This window comes from Corvus moneduloides, chromosome 2 (genome assembly GCF_009650955.1).
Source record: "Corvus moneduloides isolate bCorMon1 chromosome 2, bCorMon1.pri, whole genome shotgun sequence".
NCBI lineage: Eukaryota > Metazoa > Chordata > Aves > Passeriformes > Corvidae > Corvus > Corvus moneduloides.
Window position 1 is genome coordinate 109,481,960 of NC_045477.1, and position 19,624 is coordinate 109,501,583.

At 40.8% G+C, this 19,624-nt stretch overlaps 1 protein-coding gene across 1 annotated transcript in view; it reads left to right on the top strand.

Moving 5' to 3' along the window:
* The window catches only part of PHEX (phosphate regulating endopeptidase homolog X-linked), a 99,290-nt gene that overhangs the window by 40,970 nt on the left and 38,696 nt on the right, over positions 1-19,624 (top strand). The window contains exons 11-12 of the mRNA XM_032100815.1: positions 3,490-3,618; positions 7,135-7,236. Coding sequence (XP_031956706.1) covers positions 3,490-3,618; positions 7,135-7,236 — 231 coding nt within the window. The remainder of the gene's footprint in view (positions 1-3,489; positions 3,619-7,134; positions 7,237-19,624) is intronic.

Here is a 19,624-nt window from a genome sequence, read left to right on the forward strand (position 1 = left end):
GGCACTTTGAGACCTTGTAAATTTGCGGTGGCACCTGGGGAAGAGGTCGGTTAATTGTGTCGTGAAGTTCTGAATTGACTGGGAGGGCTTGAAACCTGCTATTTATAGTCACTGTTACTACCTGAAGTACTGTGTTTTAGAGTGGTACATTAATATTAGGAGGACCATTTGAGGGAGTTCTTGTTGGCTGTTGTAACATAAATATCAATAAACCAGCTGTGAGATATAATCTATTCCTCTCAGCTCTATTTTTATTGGTCTCACAGCCTGTGCTGCCTTTATATCCTCCTTACAGTCAAGCCTCCCTCAAAATAATGATAATTATTATGTTGTAATAATAGTATGTCACAGTCTAAAAGCCAGCTCTGTCTCCTGACTCTTTCTATGGCTGATGCATACTCAGAGCTTTTGGAAGGAATTTCAAGCTCTGGTGACTAATGCCATAACTCCCCTTCTTCCCCCTGCATCAGGAAAAAGATCCATTGCAGATTTACTCTGACCCCAGAGAGAAATTTTCTTCTCTTTTTTTTTTATCTTTTTTTTGAGTGTTGTGTTTTGCATAAAAGTTGAAGAATTTGGAAAAGGAGTTGATTGTCAAATTTGCCTCTGTTTAGAAAAAATATCACCTTATTAGGTATTGGTTTGACTAATAGGGTTTTCTTATAGAAGCAGTGTACTCTCTGCCATCGAAAATCTATTACTGCACATACAGTATTAATAAAAAACATTTGAAAATGCAATTCTCTGGTGTATTTAAGTGTGAGTCATTGATTATGCTTAATTACAGACAATATGATAGGGAAAATCAATCTTTGAATGACCAAAATATCTCACCTTCAATAGCTGAGGGTTAAGCTGCTCTGGAATTTTCCAATGAAATCTTTTCCTATTGGAAAAAGACAAATCCAAACCCTTCAGTTTTGCTGGATATTTAATCTTGTGCTCAAAGGAAGAGAATAATGGGAAAAAGAAGGGGTTCAGAAACTGCAAAATTGGTGCTTAAGAGGCTTGCATAATCTGTGAGAGGCCAAAATCCCTATCCCACCTGATCTGGTCTGATGCTGACTATACTCTGCCTTTACACAGCTGACAGGTGTTAACTGTTGGACTGGGATTGTGTTTGTTCTCTGTGGAAAAGCTTAAGAAGTTCCTTAAGTGGCAAGAGAACACTTTGAACCTTGAAAATAACAAAAGTTTCTTAGGTCAGCACTGCTTATGGCTCACATGGACCCATCTTGTATCTTGTTGTGTGTAGGGTTTTTTTAGATGAATGTAGCGGGTTGAGTTCGAAACCGGGCAGAAACACCAATTAAATGTAGTGGTTTTGATTCAAAATATCCATTATTTACTTATTTTTCTTCTGTGAGATAAGAATTAGGAGAAAAGCAAAGCAGGCACAAACCTTAAACAGTTGCAGTACAATGAAAGAGCTTTATTACTAACAGAATTAAAAGTAAAGAGAAAACAACAAAACAAAATTAAAGTAAATTCCCCCCCCCCCCCCCGTCTTTCCAGCACTTCTCTCCTTTTATCCAGCTCACACAAGGGATAACAGAACATGGGATGTTAGTCAGTGTTGCAGTTCTTGAAAAGTCTTTCTCTTATGCTTAAGGAAGAAAAGGTTTTCCTTCAGTTGCACATGGTTCCCAAACTGCCACCAACAGCAGACCCGCCCGGAAACAAACAGTCTGCTGTGTGTAGAACATCTCTCCCATGAAAAATCTCACAGTTCCTTCACACTGCAAAACATGGGCCATCACATGGGGTTATTCATCTTTTTAAGGATAAGTTATTTTGGCCTGCACACAGAGGCTTTTCTTCGCCACAAGTCTGTAACAGCCTCTTACTACTTCTATATAGCCTGGCATAGGCATTCTTCACAATCTTCACAGGCACATGAGGATACTCCATCCCCCCATGTTCTTCAGATGGATTAAAGAGACAAACAGTTTGTGGTATTACAGTTTCTTACCACGGCATGCAAGAAGGTTTCTTTTAAGCTGCGCGCCAGAATCGCGGCATCGCCCTCTTTTCTCCCATCGCCATGCTCAGCTCCGTCCCACGTGACTCACTTCTCTTTCTCTCTGACTCTGGAGCCGCCATGTTGAAGAGTGCTCCCGTTCAGGCTTTACGGTGGGGAAAGCCTCGCTCCCTTTGTGCTGCTGGCTGCATGGTGTCCTCTTCAGTTCAGCACGAAGTGTGCTGGCTGCAGACAGGAGGCTCTGCCGGCTCCCGCTGGCTCCGCCGGCTCCGCATGGAGAGGAGAGGGACCCGCCTGTCCCCAGAAGCCGCGCTGGATGGGTTTAGCTGTGAGCAGTCCATGGCTGGTTTTAGCTGCCTGCGGCTCTGGGACAGTTCCCCCCAGCGACCCAGGGTCCGTGCCGTGGTGCTGAGAAAGGGGGAAAGGCGCAGTGGCCCCGGCCCGGCCCAGCGGGGCCGGGAGGCTCGGAGCCCCCCCACCTTCCAGCAGGCGAGCTCCGACCAAGAAGGGGAAGTCCCGCCTTTCTGGGTGGTTTAAATATGTAAATTGTGAGAAGCGTAATTGGTCTTAAAGACTGTCCATCAACTCAGGGTCAACCCAACACAATGAACTACATCTTGATGAGCAATGTAATGTTAGCTGGGTAACTACCCACAGTAACAGCGTTCTTCCTGTGAGAAACAGAAACCAAGAGAGCAAATGATCTTGAGTTCTGTTTTGCCTTGTTCCTTGGTGTGTTGACCATTCTTGACTGTTTCTTTTGAAGCTCATTTATGGTGGCATCGTCAGAGCCTTTTTAATGACCATTTCTTTAGTAAAATACGTCAGTTGTTCTACCAACGTCTTTCTACTGCAACATAGAATGATTTTTTTAATTTTTGGGGGGATGGGGGGAGACAAACATATTCAGTGTTCTTGATGATTCAAACCTCTTTTCTCCTGAAAATGCTCTGTTTGGAAAAGGAACTGAAAGCAACTATTTGACACAAACTATGGTAAAAGTAGCTGGACAAGTAAATGACAAGAAGGTGTGGACATATCCCTAACTGTGTTAGATGTCATTAGTTTGTGGCAATGGAGGGCTCTGTCGGAGGTGTTTCATAAGGACTAACCCAATTTTCATGAGGACAATCTCCCTAGGCCTCTCACCCTGTCAGAGGAGAGGCAAATGTTTTCAGGAGCTATCTCACAGCAAGGTTTTTTTAGAGGAAATTATCTCTCTACTTAACACAGAACACCAAGAGTAGTCCAAAGTTAGCACTAACCCTCTAAGCCTAGTCTCTCTAAGTCACTGTTACCATTGTACTGTTCTTAAGTTTAAAATCTTACAGCTATTTTGTGGTGTTCAAAGTACTTGTCATAGCATTGGATGAAAATAGAAATAGCTGTAGAGTATCATTATTGTTTCCTTTTGGTGGCTATTTGACAAATATGCTTTGGCCTATACTGCATGTGGGTTCTTCTTCAAGAGTATGATGTTATGGCCTAATACCGGTCCCTGTCAACAGGTGATCCATGGGACTACAACTTTGCTGCCTCAGTGGGATAAATGTGTGGACCTTGTAGAAAATGCCCTCCCCTACGTTGTGGGTAAGATGTTTGTGAAAGCCCATTTTCAAGAAGACAAGAAAGAGATGGTGAGTCCTCTTTAGTCTCTGTCTGGAAATTTCCTCCTCACAAAATTGCCTCTGATGTTAGAAAATGTTTAGAAAGAGATAAAATTCTTAAAAATGTTTTAATTGAATAAACAAAAAACCCAAACCAAAACAAAAAAGAAAAACACACAAGGAGAAAATTGAATGAATTTAAAGAATTGTTACCTTTCTGCCCATTTGGGCATTGCCCCTTCTTTCTATCTGCAGTCCTTCAGACAAATAAGCAGCCAGTTCAAAACCAAGTTGAATGCTGTTAATTAATATATGTAAATAGTGACAGGCAGGCTGTGCAGGAACAGAGTGAGGGGTATTGATGAGAAATGGTTCAGTATAGCTAGTATAATTCATGATAGTAAAGTTTTTACTGACTAGTCAAAAAATTGGTTGAGATTTCTCTGCTTTAGGACTACTCTTTGAAAGCTGTGACTCCTACACCTGTAATCTAAGCAAGAAACATGTAACTGATGTCTGACCCAAGTTAAGGGAAGCTTAGAGCCGTGTAGCGAGAGTTTATATCTGTGATTCAAATCTTTTCTGCTGATCAGTGAAAGGAAATATTTTTCCATACCATTCAGTCCAGAGAGATGTTAATCCTCATTCTAAAATTTCAACAATAGCTATGTTATCACTTCTCTCAAAAACATATTCAAATAATTAATTACCCGTCACAATAATTTATGACTTAGTTTCAGTTCATGTTTTTCTTATAAGGTTTTCCAATATCTGCTTTTACAGCCATTGATTTTTCCAACAATAATCAGTTTTAAATTAACTCATTTAGTCATTGAACTTAGCACTCCATGCGGGAAGGGCACAACTGTTTAGGAAATGTGAAATAGCACCCTGTGCTGGGAGCAACAGCTCTGTGAAAGCCCTGCAATGCCCTGGCTCAGTAGCCTATCTGTTTTATTTTATCTACTTTGACTGCTTTCTCAGGGAAAGATTCCATTTTAGAAAGCACACACTTATTTGGCTTGTCCAAATCTTTGTAGTCTGTTTCCCTCTTAGGTTCTGCATTTCTTTTCATATCTGCCTTCACCTAGAGTTTCCTCTCTGAGATCCAGCTTTTCAATCTCCTTCTTCTTGATCCAGTTTGTAATGTGCTATTTGGCCATTTTGTGGCAAAAATATGCCAGGCATATGCAGTGTATTATCCTGCACAGGATAAGTGGGAAGAGTAGGAGTATAAGAAATGTACACTTTATGGAGGGGATGGACATATTTTCATATTTGTTTATTTGAGGAAAAATTATGAGAAGCAGATAGAGCAGAGAATGGTTTCTATTGAAATGTGACCTAATTAGAATGTTTCTTAGTGTGCACGTTCCTTTTAGACCAAAGCTTTGGAAAATTATCAAGTCTGAATTCACAGTAGCATCCATAGTGAGAAATGCATATAAAATTCATAGTGTAGGTCACAACATTCAGTCTTAAAAAATGAACAGTCCGTGGAGATAAAATTACATACAGGTGGAATTCGTTGCATTTCATTTAGAAGTGTGCTTTTCAAGTTAATAGTTTGTGGTGTTATCATTTTCATTCCACTGGTTTTCAGTTCTATTTCTCTTTTTTAAGCAGTAAGAAAGCATGTGAGTAAAGCACTCTTATTCGTACAGGTTTTTTTTTTTTTTTTCTTTTTTTTTTTAGCTTATGGCATATATCTGTCTATGATAAGCAAATCCTGAGTTACGGATAATATGGATTCTTTCCCCCCCCCATGTTTTGTGATTGATGTTTCATACCTTAGATACTTCTCTTCTTTTATCAATAAAGACATTATTTGCGTCTAAATATAGCACTGCTTCTCACTCAGAGTGCCTGCAGTGTTTCTTACAGATACGCCTGAGCAGTTTCAGTAATAACTTTGATAGCAGGAATGGGTTTCTCCCCCTGCCCCCTGCAGCCACAGCTGCTGCATAAAGCCTAAGTATACACCAGGGCCCAGCTGCAGAGCTTGCGTTTGAACTTGTAACCTCCAAATACAGGGAGTTCACCTCATTAGTGCACAAAGTTAATTGAGTCAGTGCTCTGTCATCAATATCTTTAAGTTACCCTGTTTCCTGGGATGCAGTGAATACTGTGAATGTTCACTCTTTAGTCCTATTTAATGCTAGACCTGCTCTAGTTGACCCTGGAGCCTCTAAAAATAAGAAAATGTTTTTTGAAAAGGGTAGGAAAAAATTAATACTCCAGGGAACTTTGCTACGTTTTTTCTGACTGCACCACAAATAAAGGACAATTCCAGATTAAAATACAGATCTGATACATTAATGACAATTTACCTAAAAGTAATGTTACTTTTGAGAGTTTAGTCCCCACTTTTAATGACATTTCAGATCTACTAAATTTATAGAATAAGATTATATAAATCTCTGCTTCTTGACATTTTCATTATTTTTAAATGTAACATAATTGATACCACAAAGTTCCACTAAGTCTTCATCTAATGGGTATCTGTCATGTCTTGTGCTGTCTTAACCCTTGTATGTGCTAAAAGACTCAGGCAATGGCTGGATCCCCCTCATTGCCTCACCCTCACAGTATTCCCCATGGCTATCTGTCACGGGGCTCATCTGCTGGTGCAAATAGTGGCAGCTGGTAGCGTACACCTTTCTGGGCTGCCAGACAGATCCATAGGAATGAGGGCTCTTGACTCATATAATCCATATCTTAGCCATTAGATTTCTTATTTTCTGTAATTTCAGGATTTTCTTAGTGTGCATACTCACTGAACAGTCTATTATTATTATTTTTTACTTGCTTGAGGGTCTTGGCTTTGCAGAGGTGTCTGAAGAAGCAGCCAAGCTGAAGTAGTTGTGGGTTTTCCCAGTTTTGCACAGATCCCAGCTGTCACTGGTGGTCCAGGACCACAGAAGCAGTTAAGGCTGCTCAGTGGTGTGAGCCAGGGCCTCCACCCCTGCAGTAAAGGGTAGCAATGCTTCACAAATGCAGCTAAATACAGGCTAAATATTTGGATACTGTTTTGTATTTGGATCATGGTGCTGTCAGCCCAAATTCAGTTCTTTGGCAGTATTAATAAGGCATGTCTCAGTCTCACATAAACCAAACCAGGCCACGGACCTTCTCTCTGCAGAAAAGGCTTTATTTGTGCAAATGCCTTTTGGCTGGCTCCTTCTGCATGGGCCAGCGATCTAGAACCGGAGGGTCAGAAATCTCCCCAAAAGACTGCAAATCTCTCAGTGATTTATGATTTATGATTTCAAGATGGGTATTCTCACAAATATGACATGAAATGATCAGCAGCGAACAGGGTCTGTGCTACACCAGAAGGGAAAGAAGATGGAAAGAAACTTACCCTCAGAAGAAGTGTCTCAGTACCAGAGAAAGCAGAAATTAGCCTTCAAGAAAGGACAGCTGATACCACCTGATTTGAAATCATTTGTGGTCTAACCAAGTCTATCAGTCCTATGTACACCAAACCTTTTCTTTCTGCTATGATATATCTTACTGGGGAGGGATTTACTAAATGTTTTGCAGATGGAGGAGTTGATTGAAGGAATTCGCTGGGCTTTTATTGACATGCTAGAAAAGGAAAATGACTGGATGGACTCTGAAACAAAAAGAAAAGCTCATGAGAAGGTAACAAATATAAATGTTGAATGAGTAAAATCCTGTTAAAATAAAATTTGACTTGAGTGATAACAGTATGTCATGGACTGCACTCGCAGTTCCAGCTACCTACTCATCATTTTGTTAGAGGAGGGACGCATGCCACATTTGTTTTTCTGGAACCCGAGCCATCTGAGCTCCTGCTTCTTTGCAGAAGTTATTTTTATTACCTTGTTCTTCTTCACTTCTTTCCACCTTTCCCTATCTAGCTCTGGCTGATGTAGACTATGAGCTTATTTCATATTTGACTTTTCTTGACAAAGTTTTCACCTTGACTAGGATCTCAGGGACACACGAATCTACAGACAGAAAACAGTGTCTAAAACACCTGTGACAGCTCCGGGTGTTTGCTGTGAAGATGGAGGATCCAACTAGAAGGGAATATGAGAATAATTCAGGTTTCATAGTTTTTCAAGTGTTGTGGTGGGAGGCCTAACTTGAGAGCTGTCTTTTGAGAGTGTAATGGTGATCCCAGCTGAACATCCATTTCCTGACAGAATAATGCCAGTTATGAAGTGTGATAATCAAAGATGGCATTACTGGTCCTGGTTGTTCTCAGATAGTCACAATAAAAGGCAAGAGGTAAAGATGAAGGCAGGAGGATGTACTCAAAGCCTTTCCACTCTATTCCCATTTTTACAGCATGTGGTGAGTGGAAAGGAAGGCTGTCCAGATGCAGAGCTCTGTCCCCAGAGCAGCAATTGGAGGGGGCATATAAAAAGACAAGTGGAGAGTGTTGTGTAGGTCTGTGTCCTTATTTGTTGAGGCAATTGGATATCAGTGAATCAGTAAGCACCCTCTTTGAATAAACTGACAGGCAAGTGCAGCTGAACTGTTCCTGCTCTCTGTGCTTGAATAAAAATAGCAGTGTTTTGATTTAAAAGCAAATATGACCTTCAAAGTTTTTTAGTAATTCTAATGAAAAAGCTGTTGAGCTATTTTATCATTGGAAAGATTTAAATTCCATATGCAGTCCATTTACATTTTATACAGCAGTGCTCTTCATATATGCGGAAATGAAATAGAGCTGCATAAATGCACCAATAAACTCTATAGCAAGAGAACAGTAGTAAAATGACATTTATTTCCTGCTAACCTGGTGGTAAATGGGCTGCAGTTATTACTTCTTATTGGCTGTTATACTTTTTTTTACTAGAAATACCATTAGAAATATAATTATCTGTAATTTAGATATTTGTTAAAATTGATGCAAAATAAGAGCAGGAAGATTTTCTAATGATTTCCTTAATAAAGATACTTCTATATAACAACCTGCTTAGTGATTTTGTTCAGAATTTGCTACCTGCCTTTCAGCAGGGAAACGATACAAACATTGCCAAAATTCCCTAAAAAAGCTCTCCCTTTCCTGTTTTAAGGAGGGTTTTCATCAGAAGGCAGGCTAGATCTTTGGCAGGTAGAGATGGCTCTTTCCCTCTGTTGACACATTTTGGAAGCATATGCCACTTTGCTCCCAATTTAGACGTGTAATTGAAGGTTCTGAAATTAGTGGGGTGAGTCTGGGCTGAACAATGCATGACAAACTAAATTCCATAAGTACAACAAAAATAATGCTACAAGCCATAGTACTATCAAATGAATAGCCAGTGGTTTAAAATCATTCTCACTGAACTGAAAAACCATTTCATAGTTTGCTGACATAAGAACCAGGTCAAACTTGTAGGAGACAAGTGTTATGTAATGCCTTAGATACTGCAGCAACAATTACGTGATAGGACTTATGACTACAAGTTTAAGTTCAGATGCACAGAAATAGCTACTTGGCTGGAAGGAAAGAGTCTAGAAAGACATTTGGTAGATTTCCAGACATGGAGTGTGTGCATATTTATTAAATATTATTTATTGTTAATGATATTCAATTTGTCCTGGAACTCTTGGATGAGCATGTTTTTAGTTCAAGAAACAGATTCATTACATGTAGGGTCAGAAAATTCACTGGGGAAATCAAAGGTTTATAATACAACAGAACCTTCAAAATCTGTTACTCTGTTCAATTAAATCTCATGAGCCTAGCACTTTCTGCTGTTACTTTTTCAATACTTAGGCTTTAATAAAGCAGCACAGACAGCATGAATTCTATGAGGGAGATTGAAAACCCCGCAGTATTAGTTTGTTATAGAAATCGGTAGAAGTTGCATTTCTTTGTCAATAAATGTCATCCACATGCTGGACTCTTCACCAAGGATGGAAAAACACCAGGAACCAAGTATAAATTGGAAGAGAGAGGGTGCAGGGCAGCTGTGTTCAGCGTTGGTGTGGCCTCACCTGGAGTGCTGTGTGTTGTTCTGGGCCCCTATACTTAAAAAGAATCTGGAGGTCCCTTAAGGCATCCAAGGGAGGGCAACAAGACGGGTGAAAGGGCTGGAAGGAGTGTCCTGTGAGGAACAGCTGGGGACTTTGAGGCTGTCTGGTTTGGAGAAAACGAGGCTGAGGGGCCACCTCTACAGCTTCCTAAAGTGGGGAAGTGGAGAGGGATGTGCTGATCTCATCTCCCTGGATCCAGTGACAGCATGTGTGGGAGCAGTTAAAAGGTACTTCATCAGGGAGTTTGGGCTGGAGATTAGGAAGCATTTCCTTACTGAGTGGGTGGTCAAACACTGGAACAGGCTTCCTGGAGAGGTGGTCGATGGCCCAAGCTTGTGTTTAAGAGGCATTTGGACAATGCCCTTAACAATGTGCTTTAACTTTTGGTCACTCTGAGGTCATCTGGCCATTGGATAAAATATTCCTTGTAGGTTCCTTCCAACCAAAATGTTCTAATTCTAGTCTATCAATTAAGTAAAGAAAGGAAGCTATTAGTTAGGTAAAGGATGTTTTGGTCTTTTATGTTTTCATCAGTAACTGTTACGTTGTCCCTTATAGTAGTGCAGATTGGAGCTTCTGCCCTAAGTTCCATGGCAGAACTGTATCCTACATGGAAATGACTGTGATTCAGATATCTTGCTCTTCCTCTGTTTTTTTAATTGCATCGCATTCTTGAAATGTTCACATTCTCTGAAAAGAAATTAATTGCAGAAACCTGATGGTGGTTTTGTTTTCTGGGCCTGTTCCATGTGATCTATTTAATTTGCCTTAAGTTTTTCTTTAATTTCAGGCATATTTGGGTCATTAACAAATTTTTTACTCATTTCCTGAAGGAAGAATAGGGTCACTGTGGGATCTGGGTGTCTGGACAATGAGCATAGAGAGCCTTGTGGTGATTGTATCTTTAGATGACAACATTGTAATGTAAAGGACACGGCAGGTTTGAAAGAGAATTAATTGCAAATCCTCTCTCTGATTCAGGTACTCACTGTTTGGTGTGTTTTCTGTTTCCTGTTTTCTGACTGATGCCCACCTTTCTTTTGTGCTTGGCTGAGGCCAAATTTGTATACCTTGCTGTCAGCCTGATGCTTTGCAATCAAAGGAACCATCGACCTCCAAAGGACTTACAAAAGACCCTCTGGTAGAAACTATTCTTGAATTTTGCTTTAGGCAGCTTGTCAGCTTTATCTAATCACTGTGTCTGTGACTCTTTGTGTCTGTCAGAAGGGACACTACTAATTTGATGTTAAAAGGATCAAATCTACTACTCCATGTGACACAGGGAACAATTGTCTTGCAGCCTTGAAATGAGAATAATCTCTTTAGCCCTTGTATACTTTGGAGTTAAGCTTTGACACTCTTTTTGTAACAAAAGAATATAATGAGATAACATCTAATAATTTACCTCTCTCCTTCCTCCATTTCTTTCTTTCTGCGATCGAAAGATTAATTTAAACCAGACCATCTGAAAGCCAATCTTACCAAAAAAGTTTCTAACAGGGTTAGGCGACTCTGCCTTCACGTGCAGTTCTCACCTGGCTCTCTGGATGGAGCTCACGCAGCTTCCAAAGGAGCTCTGAGTCCGAGAGAAGCGCTCGGCTCTGTGCTGTGAGGTTTTTTTCTCTTATCCTTGCCCCTCTGCTCTATTCAAGCCCTTCTTTATTGTACCGTATTTGACTATCATCTCAAATTTGCTTCAAGTATGTCTGCTAGCCCCCGAATTTTCAATGGAGTGCTCTGATAAACAAACAAACAAACACCTCAAAAAGGTTTCGGTTCTTGCCCTTTTAGTCTCTCTTTTGTAAGGGTCATTATATTTTGCCCTCATTTGCAGAACAGAGAAATTATTCAACTGAGTGCAGCTCCAAGGGTGTGTCTGGCAACACTCTTCAAGTGCGTGTTCTGTGAGTTGCCCATGGCCACAGTCACAACCTCTGAGCAGAACTGCAGGGTGGGGGGAGAAAAGCGAGAGCCTTTTGTTTCCCTTACAGGGAAGGTGCAGATTGCAGCCAGCAATGGCAGCCAGACGGTATTGACGGCTGTGTTTTGCATGGTGGGCCGCAGGGGAAAGGGAGAACCCACAACTGAAACTCCATTGACGTAACTTGTGTGATGAGGGCTCACTTCTTTGAAATGGTAATTTCTTGCTTCTGCTCTTCAAAGGATAATTCAGTGGAAGATCATCACTGACATGTTAAACTATTCCCACTCCTGGACAGGAACCATTATTTTATTAATCACTCTTTTTCCTTCCTAAAATGCCCTTTGTGCTTGGTTTTAGCTGGAGGCTTGAAAAAATATGTTTTTCTTAAAGTTTGCAATTCTCTTATAAAATATCCTGTTAGGCTATGGCACAAGAATAACTTCCTATTTGGAAGTTGGGGGTTTTTTGGTTTTTTTTTTTTTTGGCTTTTTTTTTTGCTTTGCAGTACTATTTTTAAAGCATGGATGATAAGCCAAAAAAGAGCTTGTTTTTCCTCTAGTAAGATTTTTCTGTAACATTATTAACCTCCTTAAGTCATGGAGCACAAATCCCAAGGTCACTGTGCAATCATTTGGCTCCTGAACTTGCCTGCTGCTTTGCTTTATTTCTAAGGAAGTTGTATACGCAACATTTGTTTTCTTCACATCTCTCCAAGTCTGAAGACTGAGTCAAGAGGAGCACAGGAAAATATCAGGACTGTGCCTAGCTATAGGTGGCTCTCTTGGGCAGCATTAGGTACCTTTCTTTAGCCTACAGGGCTTGTTCTGCTGCTTCAGAGAGCTCCAGCAAACCTCCCTAGACAACACAGTGTAATTTGGGCCAATAGCCCTTAGGAAATCAAGAGCCATCTGTACAAACCCTGATTTAACAAAGTATAGGTACTTTAAAGGAGGTAGGTGTTCATGGGTTATTCTACTGTAGCCATTCACTTCCCAGCTGGAACTTGCTGGCCCTATCCAGCCCTGCAGTCAGTTATCTGAGCCCCTGCCCCCTTTCCCAGTTCTCCATGGTCTCCTTCTCTTCACATTTCACTACAACCATGACAGCTGTACTGCTCAGAGCAGAGTCCAGTGTCTGCTTCGGACAGTGGCCAAACAGTAGCAGATGTTTAGAGATGAACCTAAGGACAGGGCGAGCATAAAGGGACACATTCCCACTATCCTTTCCTGGCCTCTACAAACTGCAGCTCGCTTGCTTCCTGAGCCAGAAGTGGTGTCTTCATAGTTATGCATATTTTCCTGCTCTGAGTTTGTCTAATGACTTTTTGAACCCATGACAATTTTCATCATCCACAACTTCCCAAGCAATGAGTCCCACTGCCTCAGAGTGTCTTTTTGCTTGTCTGAAAAATGTCATCTTCTCCTATGTTAGGGTAGTGCAGAAATCAGAGAATCATCATTGCCTGTTCTCTTTTTGTGCTCACTCTTGCTTCTGCAAAGTATTGGCACCACAATACATGCTGGGAGAATGGAGCCTCCTGCTTTTCTTCATATAGCCTGTCCAAAACATGCGTTAGATACAGTTCTGAAAAATAACATTTCATTGAGATCTGAGGCAAGCCCAGACAAAAAGGCCGAGCACCACAGCTTCAGGAGCTGAAATTAATCTTGCTTAATGCCAAGCTAGTTTTGCACAAAGATGACAAATCATCCAGTCTTGAAAGTGGTTACTGGGTGCTCTGCAAAAATTAAAAATGCCTTTTGAGTCTTGTGGGGTCTGCAGACCCGTCCTATGAAAACTAATGCAAAAATATGATAGAGGAACCAGCCCTGAGACTCAGTGCCTCTGATTCCAATGGGCTTTTTTCTAGAATGAAAGCCAGCACAAAACTGATAGAACAACACTTGTTAAAAGAGAGGGATGGAGTTTCTAAACTAAAGCTCGCAAGAGACCTTTTACACGTTCCTTTAAGATGACTTTATATCTTTGCTTCAAGGATGTCAGAGAACTTTACAAAGTGTAAGACTGCTTCAGAGCACTCATAGGAACTGCTAGACATACTTCAGAAGAGCTAAGAAAAGCGGGAGAAATTTCCGAAGGCTCTAATTGCAGTTCGACACTTCATTCCTGTTCAAAAGCCTATGGGCTTTTGCTGACTTCCTAATTTACTGGTTTTACCGGAAAGTTTGATTCAGATATTCTGGAAACAACCTTGCCATTTTTAAATTAGAAAGTGTACTTTTGTTGAGTGCCAATTAAACCTTAGCCACGCTTCTCCTTTGTGGAAGTGAGCATTCTGAAACTAGGGTAGTCTCTGTCTGGATGTAAAAAATTCGAGGGCTTTGTTGCGTTGTAGTAGTTGCATTGCAGGGAGCAATGAGCAAATCTCCTCAGAAGCTTGAAATGTGTTGAAGTTTGGAAAAGGCAGAGTCACATTTTAACTCTTTTCCAACACGTCTGCAATTCCATTGTGCATTAAATATATCACTAGGGGTTTATCTTCCTGGTTTAACTCATCTTTCACAGAATCACAGGATGGGTCAGGCTGGGAGGGGACCACAGGCTGGGTCATCTAGTCCAACCTCCCTGCTCAAGCAGGGGCGTCCTAGAGCACATGGCACAAGATTGTGTCCAGATGGCTCTTGAACATCTCCAGCAAGGGAGACTCCACACCCTCTCTGGGCATCTTTTCCAGTGTTCTGTCACCTCCAGAGTAAAGAAGTTCTTCCTCATGTTCAGGTGGAACTTCCTGTGCATCAGTTTCTGCCTCTTGTCCTATTGCTTGGCAGCACTGAGAAGAGCCTCCAAAAGGCTTCATCCTCTGACACTCTCCCTTCAGATACTTACAGACATTGATGAGGTTCCCTCTCAGTCATCCCTTCTTGAGGCTGAACAGCCCAATCCTTTTACCATGTGCATGGACATATGAAAAGAAGGGGACAACTCAGTAGGAAGCTGGAAGGAAAGTAGATGCTGCTCAGAAATGATGTAAGGGATTTGAAATTTGCACTACTTAACTAGTTTGGAATTTGGCCAGGATTTTTAGGCTGCCACTCCTGCACCATTCCTGAGATAGCTGTTTGGAAAATGCCAGTTTTTAGAGTAATATTTTCTCCCCTGGGAGAAACAGAGAATGGTACTTTCCTTCTAGAGTAGAAGTGTTCCATGCTTTTCTCTGAATAAAAATAGGTCTTCACTTTCTGTCAGATTAACATCCCCTTTTCTTTCTTATTCGTTTTACATCAAATATTTATTTCTCATCACAAACTTTAATTTTTGAACTCTAAGAATAATCTATCACATCCTGAATTTAATTTAACCTTCACAGGAAGACTGGGCTTTCCTGATCAGTAACCACAGGAGATGTTCTTCTCCGTTGGCCAGAGTTGAAACTAATAGCCATGGCATGTTTGCTTATCTCTTATCTCTGGGGTTAGATTGCTGCTGTCAGCTTCTCCCTTGTTATCTGGCTGCTGCTACTGCTCACTCAGTTGTGCAGGGATGTCAGTTCCATTAATAACCTGAGCACCATGCAAACAGATAGTGGAAAACAGGTGAAGGGAGAGGAAATTGTATTTAACCCTGATCTCACAGCTGTCATTTTTCAGACTCTGCCACAAATACATAAGGCCAGAATGGGTGCGTGACATCAAAACACTTGTGACAAATCTCATGCTTGAAGTAGGAGGGAGACAGATGGACAGACACCTGCAGATGCTGAGGGACCAGGGTGCATCTGAAGGTTTTGTGGCAGAAAAACAACATGAAAGCATTGCTATGCTAAATGACAGAGCAGTTCTTCCAAAGAGTGAGGGATCCTCCGCCACTCCTGGAAGACTTTGACAGTTTCAGCTTTAACTTTCACTATCTTTGTTTTAACAAGTAAACCTGTCTCCTGTAGAGATACAGTTACAAAGACAGTGTGGTTCCCCAGCTCAGCAGTAGCAGATATGGAGGTGCAGGAGAGCCATTCTCTGTGTGAAGGAGTTTACAAGGGCAAGCTCAGGTATCTGCTTGGCATTCCCTCGCTCTTCCCAATGAAAGTGATTTCCTGGCTGTGGTGATCTGTGTGTGCTGTAAATGCCCACTGAGAGGAGAGCTGCCTGCTGGCTGGGAGTGGGTGAGGAGCTGGGCAGGGCCCTGGGCTGGGACCCCACCATGGACCCTCAGTCTTGGCACCAAGCTGTCCACAACCAGCAGCGTGAGCCAGCAGCACTTGAACTTGCTCAGGTATTGTACCAGTCACTGGGATCTGAAGCAAAGTTGTGAAATTTTAAATGGCTTCAGGTACTGGTATTGCTGGAGTTTATTTGTGAAGGAGCCTTATCACAAGGAGTTCATGAGACTCAGGAATTTGTTCTTTTAGTGGCCTTTTAGAGGCCAGGATGCTGTGGCTAAGAATAAAGGCTTCCTCAGCTGCCCTCATTTGTGAGGGAGCTGTGAGGTGTCTTGTGCTCAGTTTTCTGCATATGGGATGAGCTTCATCAATGTGAAAACACCTAGATATAATTTATTTAAAAATAAAAATACGTAAAGATTTGGAATAGAGAGGAATTTGGTCTTGAGTAGAGCATTTTCTGAATGTATTTTTTTCTATATTCTGCAGCCTATGTTTTTTGTCTATGTATGCATCTGCTTTCCCCCATATATTACAAGGCATGGACAACTGATAGTGTCATGCTTACTGGTACAGTGCTGGGCAGGGTCCCTGTTCAAGGAAAAGAAATTTATCCTCAGAGATAAAACATGGAAGTCATGAGTAACACTGGAGTTTAAGTTCTCAGTCACTATTTCAGTTTGAGTAGTGTTAAAAGGAGTCTCTGCCATGTCTGGTTTCTGTTGCATCAAGACTGTGGCTGAAGCTCACTTGTGAAATGAGAAATGAAAAGGGAATTTTTCACATGCTATTCTTTATTAAAAAAAAAAGCTCAGCAACCTTTGCTTAACCTTGAAAATGTTAAATGACTATAAACTGATGCAAGCAAATGCTAAGGTCAGAAGTCCCTTTCTGGAACAGGTTATTCAGAGTTTTGCATAAAACTGGAAAAGAAATGCTGTGGTAAATCATATCCCATACAATTATGAGAGAGAGAGAGCTTCCTCTCCCTTTTCTGATCCCTGAGCCTGCCCCTCTCTCAGTGTCCAGTGCCAGAGATCTCAGCACACAGGGTGTTTTTAGGTCCCCGGGGACTTATATTTTGCTAGCATAGTGGGTTTTCTTAAGCCTGCTGCTTGCCCAGAGCTAAAACAAAAACAGCAGAAAAGAGTTTTGGAAAGGTGGGTGTGTTTCTAGCAAGAGGTGGCATGAACATGGGAGTATGGGTCAACTCATGAGGTGTTCTGGGGGCGAGCGGTGAAATGGGCCCAGGAAGTAGTTTCTATAAAAAATGGAACATAATAATTTCTGCAGCTCACCAGTGTGACAGAAGACCAGTCAAAGGTGGCTTTTTTTTTTTTTTTTCTTTTTTGCTATTGCAAATCCTTAGGATCCTGGTGCAAAAGGTTTTTAGTAAAGATATCTAAGGTAATTTCAAAACACAAAGAGAATTTTGAGTTGGGGGAGTATGTTTGGTTGTTTGGTTTTCAAAGATAATTGTATTGGAAAACATGGAGTGTTGCCTGAAAATAAAGGCATGAGGAGTATGGTCTTTTACAGTGCTAAGTGTGAGTACAAGCTTAGCTTGGCATGAGTCCTATCAAAGGCATCTTAGCAGCACATACCATGGGGCATATATCTACGTCTATTCTGTATCATCTATATCTAATCTATACCACCATGATACTAATGATAGTCTGCACCTTCAGACCACAACAATTGCTTCTGGCTTGTTTGAAGTGCAGCTGAAGGAGCTCCCAGCTGTCCACATACCCTGGTGCAGTCATGCCCCAAGGGATGCACAGGTGTGCAGAGGGGAATCCAGTGCAGAAAAACCCACACTGGAGCTGACCTTTCCCTGCTGGTGTGGTGCCATAGCTGAGTCATTTTGCATATCTGGGCATCATCCTTTCTTCTGGTCCATGGGCATCATTCCAGCTCTACTGAGAATCCAAAGACCCTTAAAACTCACCAAGGTGCTTTGGACAGAAATAGTTGGCAGTTAAGCACATCCTGTGCCAGAACTCAGTTGTGCTGGTCTGCAGTATAAGTGCACTTATATCTTCAAAGATGAAAATATTTTCTGTGTGCCACAAAGGAAGTTATTGCAGATCTGACATTCTGTTAATGAAGGACAGAATATATGTCTCTCATAATATTCTGTGTATAACATAATGGAATCATGCTAATTGTCCTACAGAGGTTGTGAATGGAAAATGAAATTAAAACAAAATGGAAAAAGAATTATTTTTCTTAACAAAATTAAAACAAAGCTGGCAGCAGAATAAGTTTCTGGTGGAAGGAGAAAATATGAATAGGTCTATTAATTGTAGTGTTGCATTGAACTGAGGAGCTGTGCTTATGAAAACATCACAGTCAATCAGTATGTTTATATAAGTAAGACTGAAATAAAGATGCTAATTTTGCACAATCGTAATCCAGTTCTATTGCTAAAAAAAAAATAATTTAATGTGGGATTAGTTTAAACTGAAAAGTTAATTCCAGTGAAACTTTTGTCACAGTGCTTGAACCAATGACTGAATCTTTGTATTCCAGAGAGCCAGAAGGGATTTAGGACAGGAAAGAGTGGCACTGATGTTCATTGTTGCTTTTTCTGACTCTTTTGTCCATGGTAGTCCTATTAAACTTTTAGATGCTTTAATCTTTATGGTGAGCAATAATAATATTGTCTTGATGAATAGTAGATATTAAGACCAAACATATAATCCCAATGAACACATTTCTTAGGAACTGCTGTGTCCTTTTCCTCTCTGTTTCCTAGCATTATAATTATGGTGTCGTATTTTTAAGTGTACTAAGAAGTATTTTCTTGTCAGTAAGTTTTCTCTGAGTGAGGCTTTAGCTTCAAAAGACCATTCAGAGCAGGAGGTAACTCGTGTACCGCATAACCCTTCTCCACTTTGCCACATCATGTGTCCCCAGCACTTGTCTCATAAAAGTTCCAGAAGTAGTTGTGTCTCTCCATGTAGTGAGTGAGTGATTCAGCTCAGCGATCTGGCAGGAAATTAGCTGGGGAAAAGCTTGGTTAAATTTCAGCTGTGTTATTGAAGTAACTGTTAAGCAGTCCCACAGAAAGATGTGTCGAGGAGCTGAGGCAGCCTTTGGAGGCTGTGGGTGCAGGCAGCATGAGAAGAACTATGGACAGAGATGAGAGGAGCAGGGAAGAAGAGCAAGGACTAGGATTTTTTTTCATTTGGCAGCACAAAGGTGTTAAATGGACTCAGCTATTTTTGAAATCCTAATGTGTATTTAACTGAAAGCAATTTTATGTGTACATGGGTGTCATTATTCACATAAGTCATTTGATTATTTCTTTTTTTTTTTTTAACCTTTGCCTAAAGCTATTACAAAGATGGAATGATAGCTGTATTTTCTGTCTTCATTATTTTATCAATTATTTTAGAGCATTCAAAACAATTATTGTAAAAGAGGGGATTGTTATGGTGCAGTGTAGTGTGAAGTGGTGGTATGTGAATTATCATTAAATGAAACATCGGTTCTTGAAAATCTACACAGCTTCTATTATTGTGACCTGCAACAAAAAGAGGGCAGTTAGGCCAAATTTTAAAAATAAATAATGATAATCTGTATTCTTGAATATGGATTAGACAGTTCACTGCAGATCAAGTACTGTTAAAAATTGTCATTTCAGGCCAAGTGTTCATGTTTGAGTTGCCACTTCACTTTCCGTTGTAGTTGACAATGTGAAAATCCCTGATTTTTCATTTTCCCACAGAGGAAATACTGTGCATCATTAGGGTGAACTCAGTCTATCTCTCACTCAAGTCAGTAGTCACTTCCTACTGACATCTGTAGGATTGGGCTTTAGTCCTGTGATGGAACTTTCCTGTGTTTTGCCAAGACCCATCACTCTATTTTCCTAGTTCTTCCATATGTAAACCCTAGATAGATGCAGTGATATTTATGCAGCAGTTTTACCAGATGGCTCTTGAATCATCTGTTCTCAATGAAAAATGGAAAGACCAGGCGCATAT